The sequence below is a fragment of the Uloborus diversus genome, chromosome 7, assembly GCF_026930045.1.
Source record: "Uloborus diversus isolate 005 chromosome 7, Udiv.v.3.1, whole genome shotgun sequence".
In the NCBI taxonomy this organism is placed as follows: Eukaryota; Metazoa; Arthropoda; class Arachnida; order Araneae; family Uloboridae; genus Uloborus; species Uloborus diversus.
The window spans coordinates 8572834-8589622 of record NC_072737.1 but is presented as its reverse complement, the minus strand read 5'-3'; the positions used below and the strand labels follow the sequence as shown (position 1 = coordinate 8589622).

General features: G+C 33.8%; 1 protein-coding gene across 1 annotated transcript; it reads right to left on the bottom strand.

Annotated features, from left to right (window-relative positions):
- Window positions 1–11108: 11108 nt before the first annotated feature.
- Window positions 11109–11902, bottom strand: LOC129226219 (gastrula zinc finger protein XlCGF49.1-like). The gene has a single exon (XM_054860818.1). It carries the CDS (start codon window positions 11900–11902, stop codon window positions 11165–11167), a length of 738 nt encoding a protein of 245 aa, XP_054716793.1. The 3' UTR covers window positions 11109–11164.
- Between the last annotated feature and the right edge of the window lie 4887 nt (window positions 11903–16789).

Sequence of the window (16789 nt, the reverse complement as noted above, 5' to 3'; positions counted from 1 at the left end):
ATTAGATTCAATACTTACAATAGGGAAATGGTGGAATTAGATGTTTTTTTCAGTGGAAACTAAATAAGCAAGCTTGTACAATAAAGCTAACGTACAACAATTGACAAAAAAAAAATGAAAAGGGTAGTTACTGCCCTTTACCTACCCATGGCAGCATACTAGGAGACTAGACATGGCATTTCAAGCTTCCCTCTGCCTACTACAGAGGTGGGTTTACTAGTTTGGACTGATCTTAGTGTACTAAGTCTTTAATTTATAGATGGTATTGTAACAGAGCAGAAATTTTAAGGCAACACTTTTTAACTTTAGGACAAACTATGATTAGACTGAAATTCCGATAGATCTATGTCAGATGGATTGAAGTTAGGCCAAATGAAAAGCACAGCTAGAGTAGTACCCCATAGTAGGATCGAATGATATACTTTTGCAGCTAAATGCAATGTTTCCTGAAAGCCAGGCCACTCACGTCGTTATTATGCCACAAAAAAGAAGGGCTTGTAATTGAATGCATTGCTTGTTGATGCAAAAAAGTCAGAGAAGCAGTAACTTTTGCTTTCTAGTCGGTTTTTACGAAAAGAAAAATCGATAGTTATCGTACAATTTTTCTACTGTAATGTTAAAATGTAAGTATAGTGATTTGTTACTTGGTTTACTATTCTTGAAACAAGCACTGCAATCTATTCCAACCCTTTAAATACATTGTAACTCTATTAAGTAATTATAACACATTAGTAACTTATACCTCAATCATAAATTAACATTATTTTAAGTGATTTCTTGCAAAAATATACTTATGAACCATTATTGTCATACTTTATGTTCATCAAACATTAAAAGTTTGAAAATATCTGCACAAGTTGTCTTTATATTTTACTATAAATAGTGACTTAACTTAATAATTAAATTCTATATATAACTTATAAATATTCAACTATAAAACATTTGTAATATATTAATATAAAATTTTATATTGGACTAATAAATAGCATTTTCATAATTAATTTGAATCACAAAAATATCTTAACTTCCATTTAAAGAGTTAACAACTTTTCATTTGAAAAACATTTGCGCTGTCTTCAAAACTTTAGATATGATATTAGTCAATGAGCTGAAAAAGCTGTTAATATATAGTTTAAAACAGTTCAGATGACTAAAATTGAGCTTATTTAATGAAATATTTTCTCAAAATTAAATATTTTCACTGTTTGGAATTATTTAAAAAGTCTATCTCAAAAAAAAAAGTCTTTTTCCCAACAAATAAAGCTCGTTTTTTTTCCTAAACTTAACAACACTAGTTTTGTTCATATGAACTGAAACACAAAATATTGCTATTAATATTAAATGGTCTAAATGAACAGAATTTTTGTAGTTAAATGAAGCCAAATTACAGATTTTAACTCTCACCTAACACACTGAATTTTTTTATGAAATAAAATGAGGCTTTGTGATATTTTGTGGGTAATTTAGTTATGACTAGTATTAAAAATGTCTTAATGTACGCTTTTTCAGTTGCGTTACAATGGGATTTTCCAGTCACAAAAGTTAATCACTGTTTATGTTAAAGCTCATTATTTTACTTATGTAATCTTTCATTTACTATACTGGGGGTATTTCTATTATGAAATATTTCAAATATCTTTTTATTTTGTTCAGTATTTGATTCATAGATGGCACTGACTATCTTTTTGAATTCAATTTAAATGAACCAAGTATATTACCTTGGCAAATGAAATTCATTGTTCTTAGCAGAAGCAAATTGAAAGAAAATAAATATTACCTCCATTTTTTTAAAGCGTTGAAATCTTCTTCTGAGCTTAATAAATGTGTGGTTATTGCCATTTGTGAGGGAAAATTATCTTCGTGTAGATGTTTTAGTTAGGATATTGCAAATTCTACTGCATTAACTAGGGATTAAGCCAAAGAAAAGATATTTTTGCCTTTGATAATGGTGATTATAAAATTAGAACGTGAAATTCACCTTCGGTGACTCTCAAGTATTGAAAAACTTCATATTTTTAGACACACCATGTTTGGTGTAAAATTTACGAAGTTCTCTATGTGTGGAGTGTATATTTTTTTTATAAACAGAATGATTACCTTGTAAATAAGTATGTGTTTCCACTGATTTCCCAGAACTGAAATATTGTCATGGAGTTCAAGAGTTTGTGTTTAAATTCAACTAAAACGTTTCTTATTTCGTCGAGAAAAATGTTTTCATCTTCTGTCTGTTTCATCTTTGTACATATGTAAAAAAAAAACATCATGATTTATTTTGAAGAGATATAAAGTTGTTTCCTTTTTCAATTGTGTTGAATAAAAGATTGTGTTGTTTAATCATGGCGAATGGTGTTGAGAAGTATAAGCATTTAGCACATTCAAAAGTTATGTTGCAAAACATGCGTTCATTATGAATTGATGCATGTAAAATGCATTTGGATTCACTTTCGTAGACAGTCTTGTGCTGTTGGACAGATAACACTTGTTCAGCGGTACTCAACCTTTTTATTTTCTTTGAATAATAATACTGCCGTGATAAGCGGAAAAGTCGTGTCTGCAGCCGAGTTAAAAATGAGAAATTCATGTTCAAAGGTTTGCGCCTCCGTGTATTTGATTCAGATACAACTTTATCAGAATGGACAGTATTCATCTGGCGTCACTGCGGGTCAAAATCGGCACTGCAGTGCATTGTGGGAACTGTAGCAGACGAAAATCCGGTACTACAGCGTATAACACTTTCATTTATGTGGCTTATAAACTCGTCTAAAAAGCAGAGGTTTTTTACTGAGAAACTTTGTGAAAGAATGATGAACGATTCATTTAATACGAAATACTCTCTTTATTATTGTATTTTCATGGGTTTAAGCCTCTTTGGTTCTTCATCAGAAACATGGTGAAAATTCGAATTCTCGTTTTACTTTTAATTTTTCGTAGCATTATTCATGCTGTCATAAGTCTTTATAAGCCCTAAGCATGCTCATGATGCGTATGAAATCTCTTAATCCTTAAATAAAACGAGTTTTTTTAGCACTACTAACACTGCGTAGTTGGTCAAAATACCCGCAGACGGACAGCTGATGGGGCCGTTGCCAAACCTTGAATAAGGTCCATTTTAAAAAAAAAATTTCCTTTGAAAAATGACTATTCGCAACTCCAGAGCTCGAATACGTTATATACGTACCCTTGCGGTGATTAACAATACTAAAGAAAAAGGTAAAACATTCCATTCCACGTGTTTTCTTTGGGATAAATTACAGGCGTCAGACAGTTTGTGATGTTTTGAAATTTCAGAAGAATAGAAAAGAAAGCTTCCCACAAACACGATGAAAAATTACTGCCATTCACTAAGCGTCAAAGCAAGTTATAAGCTACGGCATTTGTTTGTTTTACCTTTTTCATCCGCCATTAGACAGGGGCTGCAGCGCCCTCTATAGTTTATTAGAGTTGCGAATAAAACATTGCATTTACGTGAAACATGTGACACCTAATAATCGTTACTCAATTTTTGATAAAAAGTGTAGATACGAATTTTATGCTTAGTTCGGCAGAATATACACAAGATAATTATTTGAATTTGGGGTGACCAGATGAAAATTAACATGCATTATAAACACACCATTCTTTGGTGAAGTCCCCAAATTCATGTTCAGTACTAATTATTCATGACATCATAGTTTATAAATCAGTTTTATTAAAAAGAGAATAACATATTTCTTGGAAATGAAATTTAAGCTGTTCATATACAATCGACTTTAGCATTAAAATGACTTGAAAGTGGCGACTTGACCGGGGAAAACAGCTTGACAAGTTTTAGATTTGACAAACTTGTTCACCAGTCCTCTCACTAAAGCTCTGAGGGCCACAGGTTGAGCATCGCTGCTCGAAAAACTTACGTAAACAAAAAAAAATATTGCTTTCCAAAACTTGGATGCAAAAGAAATCGTAACTCGTCACGAAGAAACCTTGGTGACTAAAGAAAAAGTGAATCCCAATGGCCTAAGAAACAATAGCGATAGGTAAATGAAAAAATAGGCTAAATTCTAGGCACTAAGTTAATAACTAAAAGGAAAAGATAGAGGGAAATTTTCCAAAGTAGAGGCTCAAAGAGAATTCTAAAAGCTAAGTAAAACAGTAGTGACTAAAAGAGAAACCCTAACGAATAAGTCTAGTGATTAATGAAACAGTCCTAATCATTGAGTAAAAGTTCTTACATGAAAGGAGGCAATTATGATTTCTGAGTAGAATACTAATGACTAATGGGCAGTCCTAATGACTAAATGAAAATATTCAACAATTGAAGGACAATTCTGAGAACAAGGTCCAAAATTCTGATTCCCTTACAGGTGCAATTCTAGTTTTTGACTTAAAAATTTCATTGACCAAATAAATAATTGAAGGGCTCTTGACAAGAATGTGATATGCCACGTTATGTGAATTTTTCAGTAGGCCAATTTCCAACTTTTTAAAAATATTTGTAGAACTTTTCAAAGGTATTATACATTCTATGTTCTTCAATACTAAAACCAGATATGTTTTTCTCCAAATGACATGATCCATTGTCACGTTTAGTTCAATCTCAGTTATGAGAAAGAAAAATTTCGATGCAAAAGTCACTCCTTGTGGCTTGACACATTTCTGCCGCGAGCCCTTCAGTTCTAATACTGTGCGTCATTTTTAACACTGAGGCAAAAAAATAATTATGGTAATGATACTGGGATGAAATAAGTTTTGTAACTGAAATTGGATCAGAAATAAATAAGTTCAGGGTGTTATATTTGCAAGTCTTCATGCATGAAAGTAATGGGGATATATATTTTTTTTCATAACTATTCTGTGGTAAGCTTTTGTTTAAGGTGCTATGACTAGGCTTGCCAGATTTCTGAAACGTTCAACCGGGACACAGGAATGCTGAACCCCCCACACCCCCCTTTCTCCAGCGTCACGGGTATTGAAAAGGGTACACACCCGACTTTTTTTGAGTGTTTTAGAGGATACTTCATTCTTAATGCTATGAATAAAAGATTAATATTAATGTTAAGAATGTGTATACTACCATGTTAATACTAAGAAGAAACCTTTTGAATGCATAATAAAAATTTGAACAATATTTAAATGTTCTTTTGAATGCCTAGGACTTTTTTTAGAATCATTTTTGGTTTTAATCTTGCTGTAAAAATACACACAACCTAACCCGATATTAGTTTTACAAATGACAAAGTAATTATCCTGAATAATCCTTCACAGTTAAATATTATTAGTCTCTTCTGGTCATCTGTAATCAAATTTATCTTTTACCAGGACGTGAAGTAAACCGGTCGGGATACCGGGACGTTTAGCAAGCCTAGTTATGACCAACTTTTTTCAGGAGGAAAATGGGAAAAATAGAAGTTTACTTACATGGGCTCCCCGATGGGATATGTCACGGTGACTTCCAGAAATGTCCCAATGATTCCACAAAATTTGGAGTCCCACTCCGCAAATCGAGAATTTGTACCCTCCAAAAAAATTTAAGTTTGGGACACGCGGACGGATGTTTACTTTAAAAAGTCATTTAAGTAACTTTTTTTAAAAACATACTTTTAGATAAAGCCAAGTGTCTCTTAGCTTCTCTGAAGAGTGGTTCTCAATCTTTATTCTGCCCATAAAAACTGTCCTCAATCTGATGTCATGCTTTTTTTTTTCATCATATTTGATCAGTGGTGAAAATTGTCTTACTTTTAACAGACTTCTGTCTTAAAATAATCACTAAGATAATCCGGGAAGTGGAAAATTTTGTTTTTTATGATCATATTTAAAAGAAATTAATTCTCACTTAATGATGAAAAATAAGTTATTCAAAAATAACGTGAAATTTCTTACTTTATTTCCTAAAGCCAAGATGTGTGATGCCACACTTGTTATCCCCTTCCTTCCTTTTGTCATAATTTCTGCCCCCCCCCTCCCCGCTTTCCGAAAAGCTTGACATCATTTGTAGACGACTCCTAGGGAATTTAGCAGCTCAGTAATTTCTTATGAAGTTCTGTGTTGTTGTTTCCATGCTGTAAATGAAAAAATGTGCTCAAACTAGCATGATTAATTCATTTTAAATTTCTCCTTCGATTCTTAAGTTACTAACTAAACGATACGAACTAACTAACTCCTACGATCCTTAGTAGTAACTAAACACCAGTCGTAACTTCACACATTTCTACTGTCGTTTGATTTTTCAAAATCTGTGTAAAGGACTGGTAACCCCCATCTTCTAAGGGGCATCCAAGTCTATAGCCCCAATCCCTTTTTTTACCGTCAAAAAAATAAATAAATAAAAATAATTATCTTTGATGAGAAAGATACTGTCCGACTATATTAAAAGCCACCGTCGAAATGTCTGCTGCTATAGCAACGAGGCGCGTCTCATTTCTCCAAGGGAAGCTTAATGTTGGGAAAAACCCGTACACGACTGCACAAAGGCGAGCAGACGAGTGGCGAAATGGCGCCAAAAAGCCTTCCGCTAGCCCTTGCAGAAAATGAACGAAATCCGTTTCTATGGCAGTAGGCGGGCTCAGACTTCACGGCGGGAGCTTTTATCGTGGAAGACAGAAAGTAGGAAAGTTGCAACTTTAGTAAGGGAGAGCTGTTTTTTTTTACAACAACAGTGTATCTTAGTTAAACAAGAATAAAATGATGGTTGTGACAGCAAAAAATGAATTTTGTAAATAAATTATGTTTGAATTACTATGTATATCAAATATTTGTTTCATTGCAATCTGAAATGGAAAAAAAAAAAAAAATCAAAAATTACTTAAAGCAAAGTTCTTGAATCTGTGTACCTTTGGAATAACTTATCGTAAATAAAATCGTTAAAATTTATCAACTGTCTTCTTTTATTTCTTTGGCTGCATGACATCCATTCACTCATTACGGTCAGGGGCCAGTTGTTGTTCTTTTCACAGGTACATATGAACTGCATCCATCATGCTAAATTTGCTTTCTCCGGATTTTTTTTTCGTAGAGATATTCATCCTAGTGCCAACAATAGGGAAAATGTCCTTCCATGCTAAGTACACACATTTTTTGAGCAATCACGATTGCTTATTGCTTTCATTTGACTGTTGTGATGTGCTATGATTTTATTTTCCCACCAGCACCCTCTGCAGCATCACCATCGTGCTCCTCTAGCAAGCAAAGTCTCCCGGTTGCGTCAATATCCTACACTTACACGCATACATACACGCACGTACACACACATACAGACACTCAAACACATACAGACACCTACACACTACCTATTTTTTATTTCACCCACACACTCATGCCTGCACACAGACAAACACGCATGCCTACACACACATACCCCCTCCTACACAGATACACATACCCCCCACCCCCGCCACACACATAAACACACACACGCCTACATACACACATTCGTGATTAGGAAAAACATAATTTGAATTCAAGAGGTCAAAATAAAGAAAATATCTAAATTTTCTGTAATTAGATAATTAAATGCATAATTATAATTTTAAATTACTCTGAGAAGATCCCAGCAAGATCTTTATAAACAAGTTTAATTGTAACACGAATCGAAATAAAGAAATGTCTACTTCTCATGGCCGATGATGATGCCTATTTATGGACCTATGTCCAATCCAAAAGCAGTAAGCTACCTAAAGCAGTGGTTCCCAACCAATGGGCTGCGGCCCACAAGTGGGCAGCGAACAGCGTGTGACTGGGCCGTGGACACTGGTCGAGAATCAGAAACAAAATAAATCTTGGGGTCTCGATTTCCGTTCTTTGCGAAAATTTCACTTTTTAAATGTATTGTCACTCAAAAGCCAATAACTAATAGCCAATAAGGAACTTGAAGATTAAGATTTTTCATATTTCTTAGGAACTTTCCCCTACAATAGAAGATGAAATCTAATGAATCAGAAACTCCTTCAAAGAAAATTGCCCAAAGAAACTAGTATTAGCTTCAAACTTCAAGTTAGAAATGCTCTTCCTTTGTTGAACTATGGCATGACTAACCAGTGTATTGAGACACTTGAGGGGCTTTTCGACAACATACCTATTTGATTGAGACTTTTGATTGCAGTTTAAAACTAAAAATATCATATAGAAATGCATTGAATGTTACGAGTTATTTGAGACTAAAACTATCCATGATCAAACCAGATATCAACTCTCTGGTGGAGAAAAAGCAGCGTCTTCGATGGAGCTTCAACTTAGATGACTTGTTTTCGAGTTTTCTTACAGCTATGCCAACTAAGTGAATGTTAAAAAGTTATTTTCTTTCTTAAAAAATATTTTGAAAAATTGTTCTTTACAGTATATTTACATCAGTGGTGCAACATGAGGGGAAAAGGACTCTTCAGAACTCCTTCTTTTTAACTCACTTTTAATCCTAATACGGTATATTATTTACACTTCAGGACAGTTATGAGCAGATGCCCCACCCCCTCAGAAGGTAAATTATGGCTGCCAAATAATATATAGTACTTAATGGGCCTCAGTGGTGTTTTCTACGAAATTGGTGGGCCGCACAACTAAAAAGGTTGGGAACCGCTGACCTAAAGGCATATTCGCCAAATGCTCCCGCTTCGAGAAACTCGGTGTTGGGTGTAGTAGATGCTATTGACTGTTATAGCACCACCTTCGTTCTTATCTCACTTAAAGATGTACATTTTTCCAAAGATCCGTGGGGGAACTTCATGCTGGAATTCTTCAGCTAAACAGAAATGCACAATGAAAAACATTCGACAGATGTACATTTAATTATTAATGTAGAAACCAGTGATGTTTCCATCAATTTTTCTGAAGGGCATTACTTCCAGTAATCCATGACGCACAATATGTGTATGCAATCATGTACAAGGGTCAGTCAGATAGTTAGTTGCACTGTTGAAGAAAAAAAAATAGGATTGAAATTTTACAATAACTTTATTGTTACTCTTAAGTTCCATTCAAAATCTAATTTTTAACGTAACCACATCCGTTATTTAAGCCTTCGTCGAGGCGTAGTACAAGTTTTCGATGCCTTCTGCAAAGAAATCCCGTCCAATGTCTGATAACCATTGTCGGGTTGCAGTTTTCACTTCGGCATCTGAATGGTATCGTCGCTTTGAAAGTTCTTGTTTTATGGGACCAAAAAACATGGAAGTCAGGAGGTGAAAGGTTAAGGCAGCTAGGGAGGGTGATCCCACGCTTCTCATCTAAACTTGGTCTTCTTTCGTGCTCAGCGTCGTCAATATCTGTACATCCATTCTCAAACATGTTGCACCATTTCACGATAGATTGACGCGATACTGCATTTTCACTATATTCTTCATGCTACTGCCCATAACTTTCAGTGCAGTTACATCTTTTTTGCCCACAAAATTGAATAACTGCACGCATTTCCAATTTGGACGCTACTTGCAGCTGTCGATACATGTTTGCGGCTGATTATCAGAAAAACTGAATTAGCCTTGGAGAAGCCGCTACGTCGCACGATAAAGGTACATGTCTAAAGAGTTGCTACAGAGTTTTATCAAATTTGTCTCAGACAGAACATATTTACCAAGTAGTGCAACTAACTTTCTGACTGACCTACGTACTTAATATGTCATAATATGAAAATTTTTGAAGCTTGAGGGTATACATGGCTGTATGTCTTAAAATTTTTGAAGGCGTATATAAAGCCTTATGGGAACACCACTGGTAGAAATTAATCAGCTTCACATACACAGGAATGCGAACAAAGCGCCTTTGCAAGACGTAAATAATTATTTCATTGATTTTGTGCCACTAGAATTTATAAAATTGGTATCTACCTTTTTATTTTCTAAAATTATGGTGCAAAATTATCCAACTTATATTTCAATGGGTTATAAGGGGGGGGGGGGCGGGGCTGAAATTCAGTCGACATTTCCTAGACTGTTGCTCTGACACGACGATATACAATGTATAACATATCGTCTCCATTTCTGGGATTAGATATCTTACTATTGCTCTGAGGCGACATTATACATCATATACACTTTTTCAGTTGAAAAACTCATTTATTGCATTTTAATCAATTGCCCTATATTTTGAAGATACATTGAAAACAAAATTTTTTGAATTCACAAGAACTAATTAAAGTGTTTTATGAAGAATTGCAACATCTTAGTAACTAGATTAGATTCAGCTACATATTTGAGCCGTCACATTCAATACATTAAATTTTAGCTTAAGGTTTTTCATTAATAAAATATTAGTTTTATAGAATTTGTTCCATTTTCTATTTTTGCTCACAAAATATAGGTCCACTAAAAATACAATTTTGGACACAAGATTTTCCGACGGTAAATACCATGGTTTCTACAATGGAGTTCAAAAGCTTATCATCAACAAAAAGGAAAATGCTAGTAAGCTCATGCAGGGAATGTAACAAAGCAGGGGTCTTTACCAGCCCCCCCCCCCCTTTCCATCCAACCCCAAGAGATGTGAATGGAAATGATGCAGAATCCACAATCTATTTGTTGCGATTACTTCACAAAATCGAAAGTGTGAACACTAGAGACTTCGTACATTACAATAGCTGTTTTAAAAAGATTTTCTTCACATTTTAACTAAGTGATAAAAATGGATAAAAAGGCAATCAATATAAATGATCACTTTTTATTTCAGAATAAAGTTAAAAATGAGAAATATGGCTGAAATCATTTCATTTATCAGATTCTTCATTGACAAAACAAAGTCAAACATATTTTAAACCATTAAAAGATAAAAGAATACATAAGCAGGGAGAAGCAAAAGGATGTAAGTGGACATTTTCAAGTTTTGAGTAAAACGCTTTTAAAGTTGCTGGGATCGGTAGGCTTTCATTGAATTTTTTTTTATAAACCATGCTGTATAGCAGCACTTATCAGAGCTACTAGTACTAACTCTTGCCCCAAAACAGAAGAGAGGTTCTCCTACTATTTGTACGGATTATCTCCAAAATTTTAATTTTGGCACTTACATCCCTTTGCTTCTCACTGCCTCATACATTCTTTCTGCGATAATTACTGGTCCCATTAAATCTCATAACCGACTGTTAAGACATTTCCAAAAATTTTAAAAAGTATTAGAAAGCTTGTTTGCGGAGCCACAAAGCATGACCCCCCCCCCCCATATCTTGTACTTAGGTGATGGCTATCACATAACATTTTTTCAAGCCAAACTATTCTTCCTTTTTTCCAATGAGCGTATGATGGTCTTTCAAATGCCGTGTCAAAGAATTTTTCCTAGCGTATGTCCTTCCACAAAACTTACAGGAATAAATTTCCTCTCCTGTATGCGTCCTCAGATGCACCTTAAGTAATTTAAGGCCAGGAAATCCCTCATGACAATGCTCACACGTGAAGGGCATTTCTCTCGTGTGGAGCTTACTGTGTCTCTTTAAGCTACTGAGATCGTAAAACGTCTTCGAGCATACGTCACAACAGTAAGGACTGTCTCCGGTATGAACCAACATGTGGGCAATCAGTTGCGGTTTCTGGACGAAACTGCTCTCGCAGATGTCGCAAGAATAGGGTCTGTCTCCAGTATGCAAAGCCATGTGACACTTGAGAGTCCACTTGTAAGCGAAAGACTTGCCACAAACCTCACACGTAAAGGGCTTCTTTCCGGTATGCGAGACCAGATGAGCAGTCAGTTGATTTTTCTGGATGTAGGTCTTTTCGCAGTAATCGCACGAGTACGGCCTTTCGCCCGTATGCAGAGCCACATGATTCACCAAGCTCCATTTTGTGGCGAATGATCTTTCGCACAATTCACACACGTAGGGACTCTCTCCTGTATGAGTTTTCAAATGGGCTTGCAGTTGCGCCTTCTGAATGAAAGACTTTCCACAGTCATCGCACGAAAAAGGTCTTTCACCTGTATGCAACGGCATGTGGTACTTCAAGCTCGAACTCATGGTGAATTGTTTTCCGCAAACTTCGCAAGTGTGCGATTTCTTCCCTCTATGGGATGCTTTGTGAGCTGTCAACTGAGCTTCTTGGGTGAAGGAACGTCCGCAATTGCTACAGGTGAAACGCTTCTCACCTGCAGGCTCTGCCATTTCTGTTTTGACACTTGGGGTGCCACTCTTTCCAGTATGGCATGCCACATGAGCTGTCAACTGATCTTCCTGAGTGAACGAATCTCCGCGATTGTTACACTTGAAACCTGCAGGCTCTGGCATTTCTGTTTTGACACTTCCTTTCACAGAGATAGTTTTCCCAGAAACTTCATGATTCTGATTTTGCAAGTGTGATTTAAAGTGGGCTTTACAGCTTCCTTCAATGAATGAAGTTTCACAACAGAAATATTTTTCTACAACTTCTCCACTAGACATTTTCTTTTACTTTTTATACTTAAAATTGCTAAGCCTTAACAATATACACTCTTAATCATTTTTGCTTATAAAGCATTTATGACATTCATTTTATCTATGTTTTCATGCTTATAAAGATTTAACGACTCTCCTATGGAACCTATCTTAATTTTTCAAGACAATAATTTGAGCTAAGCACTTTTACTTCCTTATAACATTATATTCTGTGCAAATTAACTTCAGACACAATCAAGACCATACAATAAATGTCAATATGAAGACTACAAAGCACCAGCAACTTTTATATAAAAACTGATATAATTCTTCATCACAGGCTACTTACTAGGTGCTTTCCTTCCATATTTCAAATTTTTTTTATGACATGAAAGAAGCTTAATTGTTTACGAGGAAATTAAGACGTTTCTTTTCATCAACAATTCACACCAATCACAAAGTAGTCGGTCAACCTGGAAAATAATGAATTCCTGGAGTAAATATTTGAAAAAAAAAAAAAAAAAAGAGAAAAAGTACAAGCTTTTCACAAGCGATTATACAATAATCATGGAATTATACAAGTAAAGTATCAAATGCTATAGTAATGGGAACAAAAGGTGTCAATTGCATAGGGATATAAGGTAAAACACCAGTAGTGGCCAGTGCTTCAGTTACAGGGTTGGCCGGATTGGACCCAATGGGTTTTTTTTAAAAAAAAACCATTTAAAAAAAACCCATTATTTAGCCCACTTTTGGGTTTTTAAAAATTTTCCAAGAAGTTTTTTAAAAATTAATTAATTTAAATACAGTGAAACCTGTGTAAGTTGACCACTTGCGGTGCAGTACTTTGGTGGTCAACTTAGACAGGTGGTCAACTTATAAAGGGGGTAATGATTTTTTTTTTTTTTTGTCATTTCTTGCACCATGTATTGATTTTTTGACTAATTGACACTTGCTATTTCTGTTCAACTCACTTTCATTCTCTAGTATTACTTTGAAACAATAATTTAAAATTTTATTCAAATATTTTTAGAAATTATTTTCCCAGAATGATGTATAATGTGTCACGCAAATTTAAAATTTCAGTAAATTGATCAAAAAAAAAAACTTATTGTTTATGAAAAGTTACTCATTTGATATTGTTAGTTCCTAAAAATTCATAGCCAATCAAAAACTACAAATTTTTCGCTTTACTTTTTTCTCATATACATTTATAACCTCATGATGATATACTTTTCAACAAAATAACTACTTATTGAAGTTTGGCGCACTTATTAGACTAGTTATGGAAATTCCATATGTGTCCCGCTAATTTTCTCTAGATTTCTCTCTTTTCAATTAATTTTAACATTTCATACTTTTTATCAATCTCAAGGTCAACTAACTTTCTTTTTGAAGCCATTTTATGTAAAACTATAACACAAAGAGCAACAAGTTGGACTCGCATAGTTCAAAAAGGCAGTTGAAAATGAAAATGTCCTATCTCTTAATCCCTTGCACCAAAAACACTGCAATGCAAGTAACTTTTACTATAGCACAATTCCAGTGTTGCCACAAAATATTACAACTGGAAAAAAATACTTTGTGTTTTTCTCTATTGACACATGTTTTCATTGAACATAGAGTACAAAAGTCAGTCTCAAATAGAGCAACAAAAGAAAAACAAGTTTGGAGAATAAAAGGGTTCTAAGTAGTTTTCACATGTGGTTAAACTCAAAAGGAGGTTTAGTTATGCTGCTGTTTCATTTAGTTGGTTAAATGCTGGTCTGGCATCAAAAATATTTTTGGAAAGCTATCAAAAATAATAATAAAATAATTTGCTAAATAAAATTTAAAAAAATAAATCAAGTGGTCAACTTACAAAGGGTATTTTACAATACTCCAAACCAAATTTCATGTTCATTAGTGGTCAAGGTAGACAGGTGGTCAAGATAGAGAGGTGGTCAAGTTACAGAGGTTTTCCTTCATTACATAAGATAGGACTAATTCCGTTCCTGACAAAAGCGGTCAACATAGACAGGTGGTCAACTTACAAAGGTGGTCAACTTTACAGGTTTTACTGTACTTTCACAATTTAAAATGCTGTTTTATTTGTTCTTCACCACAGCCAATGAACATAAAAAATGAATTTTGAACTTTAATAGTATTTCTTCACTCTTAACAGTATTAAAAAAATACTTCAAAGATTTTAGATAAATGTATTTAACTTTTTTCTTTAACTGGTCAATAAATAACTCAAATTATCTTGACTAAGTCCTGTCACGTCTGATTTTCTCAATATTTGTAGATTGTACAGAGGAAACTACTCTAGCCGAAAGACTTTCGTGTGAAATATTTTCTGGAAACCAACACGTCACAAATTTCGAATGAACACTGTATATTTTTTAGAAATTAACAGGTTTTACGAATGGTCGAACAGAAAACAGAATAAGATGTACAGTATTTTCATTATCTTACAAAAAAGTTTAATATTTCTTACTCTGTATACAGAAATAGAAAAACAGGCAACATAAAATTCAAAGAAATGTCTTCATTAAGCTGGAATTCAATAAAAAGGGATTTAAACTACTTGAGGTTCTGCAGTAGTTTTGCATAACAAAGTGAAATACAATAAAGTAAAAGGCAAAAAAAAAAAAAAAAAAAAAGTAGCAATTACAAACAAACAATAGATTTTATCACTCGAGAAGTAACTTTGCCTTAACTGTTGGTAATCATGGAAACTAAAAAATCTGAAACTTCACCATTCTTGGGTTTCGTCGTCTTTTTTACTTTCCTTCAGAAAACGCTGAATTTTCCAGCTTTTTTTTACCCCAAAACAATTTTTTTGCTTTGTCCATATACTTATGCTACAATATGCTACAAAGTACCCCACATTTTCCCTAAGAAAAGACAAAAAAAAAAAAAAAAAAAATTTCTTTTTTAAAAAAACCAGCTTTAATTGGATTTTTTGGGTTTTATTTAAAAAAATCCAAAAAACCCTGGGTCCATGAGTTTTTATAAAAAAAACACGGGTTTTTGCCAACCCTGTTCAGTAGTGGCCACTTCAAGTTTACTTATATACTTTGAAGAAAGAAATGAACAATAATAATGTGATTTTTTGTTGTTACTTAATATACCTGAATCAATTTTATTCATTAGTATTGCATTTAAAGTAAGCAATGTAAATTCTCCGAATGGGAGAATGTGATATGGTTACTATTGAAATGTTCAGATTTTGGAGTAGCCTTTACTGGATCAAATTTGAGGTTTGAGAAAAAAATTGATGAAAATCACACAAATTGAAATTCTGGCAATTTTAGAAATTGGGACTATTTAGAAAGAGTTGGGCAAAAAAAAAAATGCTCATTGAGCTTCAAGAAGGGTAATTAATCAGGGTTGTAAGAGTTTTGGCCAGTGGTGGCTTTAACCATGGATAAAACCGGTTAAAACCAGCCATGATAAAATCAGTTTTATCCAGTTTTGACCATTTAGATAATTATCAAATTTTAAATGAAAACCAAATATTAAATTATTAAAAAGAAATGCAAAACAAACCATAATCAATCACCTTTCATTATCTAAATAGTATGTTTTACAGTTTGCAGAAACTACAGCATGTTTAGACGATAAGGTTTACATGAAAAATATGCAGTAACATTAAAAAAAATAATAGAGTGAAACATTGTAAGCTGAATAGATGTTTTAATTCTCACACAAACGTGCAAAGTATTTCAAGTAATTTTGAAGAATAAATGAAAGAGAAAAAAACAAGAAGTTCCGTCTAGAACTAGACGAGCCTACTTTCCCGTATACCCATACTACTTTCTAGTACCTGATCAATATTCTCAAAAATAGCTAAAATCGCAAATTTTTTCAAACATATTTTTTTTTTATATTTTAAGCTGATTTCTAGGAATAAAATATTCCTTACTTTTCTTCAAAAAAACGAACAAATAAAATAGCAGCACCTCTTAAACAAAGCAGCTAATACATTTCTTTCCATTAAAAAATCCACAGCTTTCAAAACGAAAAAATAATAATAAGTTCATTAAAATAAATACATCATATAAAAAAAAATCGTTTCTTTTTCCCCTGTTGCCGAAAATAATTTTTTAAAAGAATTAATGCACTTACCAAAATACAAAAAAAACCATAAAATGTCAACTTAAAGAAATAATTTTCATTGTCAAAAAAAAAAAAAAAAAATCGTCTGCGCATATTTTTCGAGTTTATTCACCGAAAACTAAATACCTAAATTAAAACTTTAGCGTGAAAATAAAAACAAATCATATCAACAATAATTATTTCACAGTTAAAACCACAGCAGCGGAGTCGGAGTCAATCTCATTTTGGGATAAAAGAGTCGGAGTCGAATATCCAAGAATCGGAGTCAGTCATTTGTCCTCCGTGTATAAATGTTTGCCAAAGCTACGAAGTCGGGGAGTCGGAGTCCGATTAATTGTCGGGAACAGGAGTCAGAGTCGGTGTCAGGTCCCCCTAAATTCTCGGAGTCGG

What these genes read in the sequence shown, in the direction of transcription:
- LOC129226219 (XM_054860818.1), bottom strand. Translation starts at nt 11,902, where the DNA reads ATGAGTTCGAGCTTGAAGTACCACATGCCGTTGCATACAGGTGAAAGA.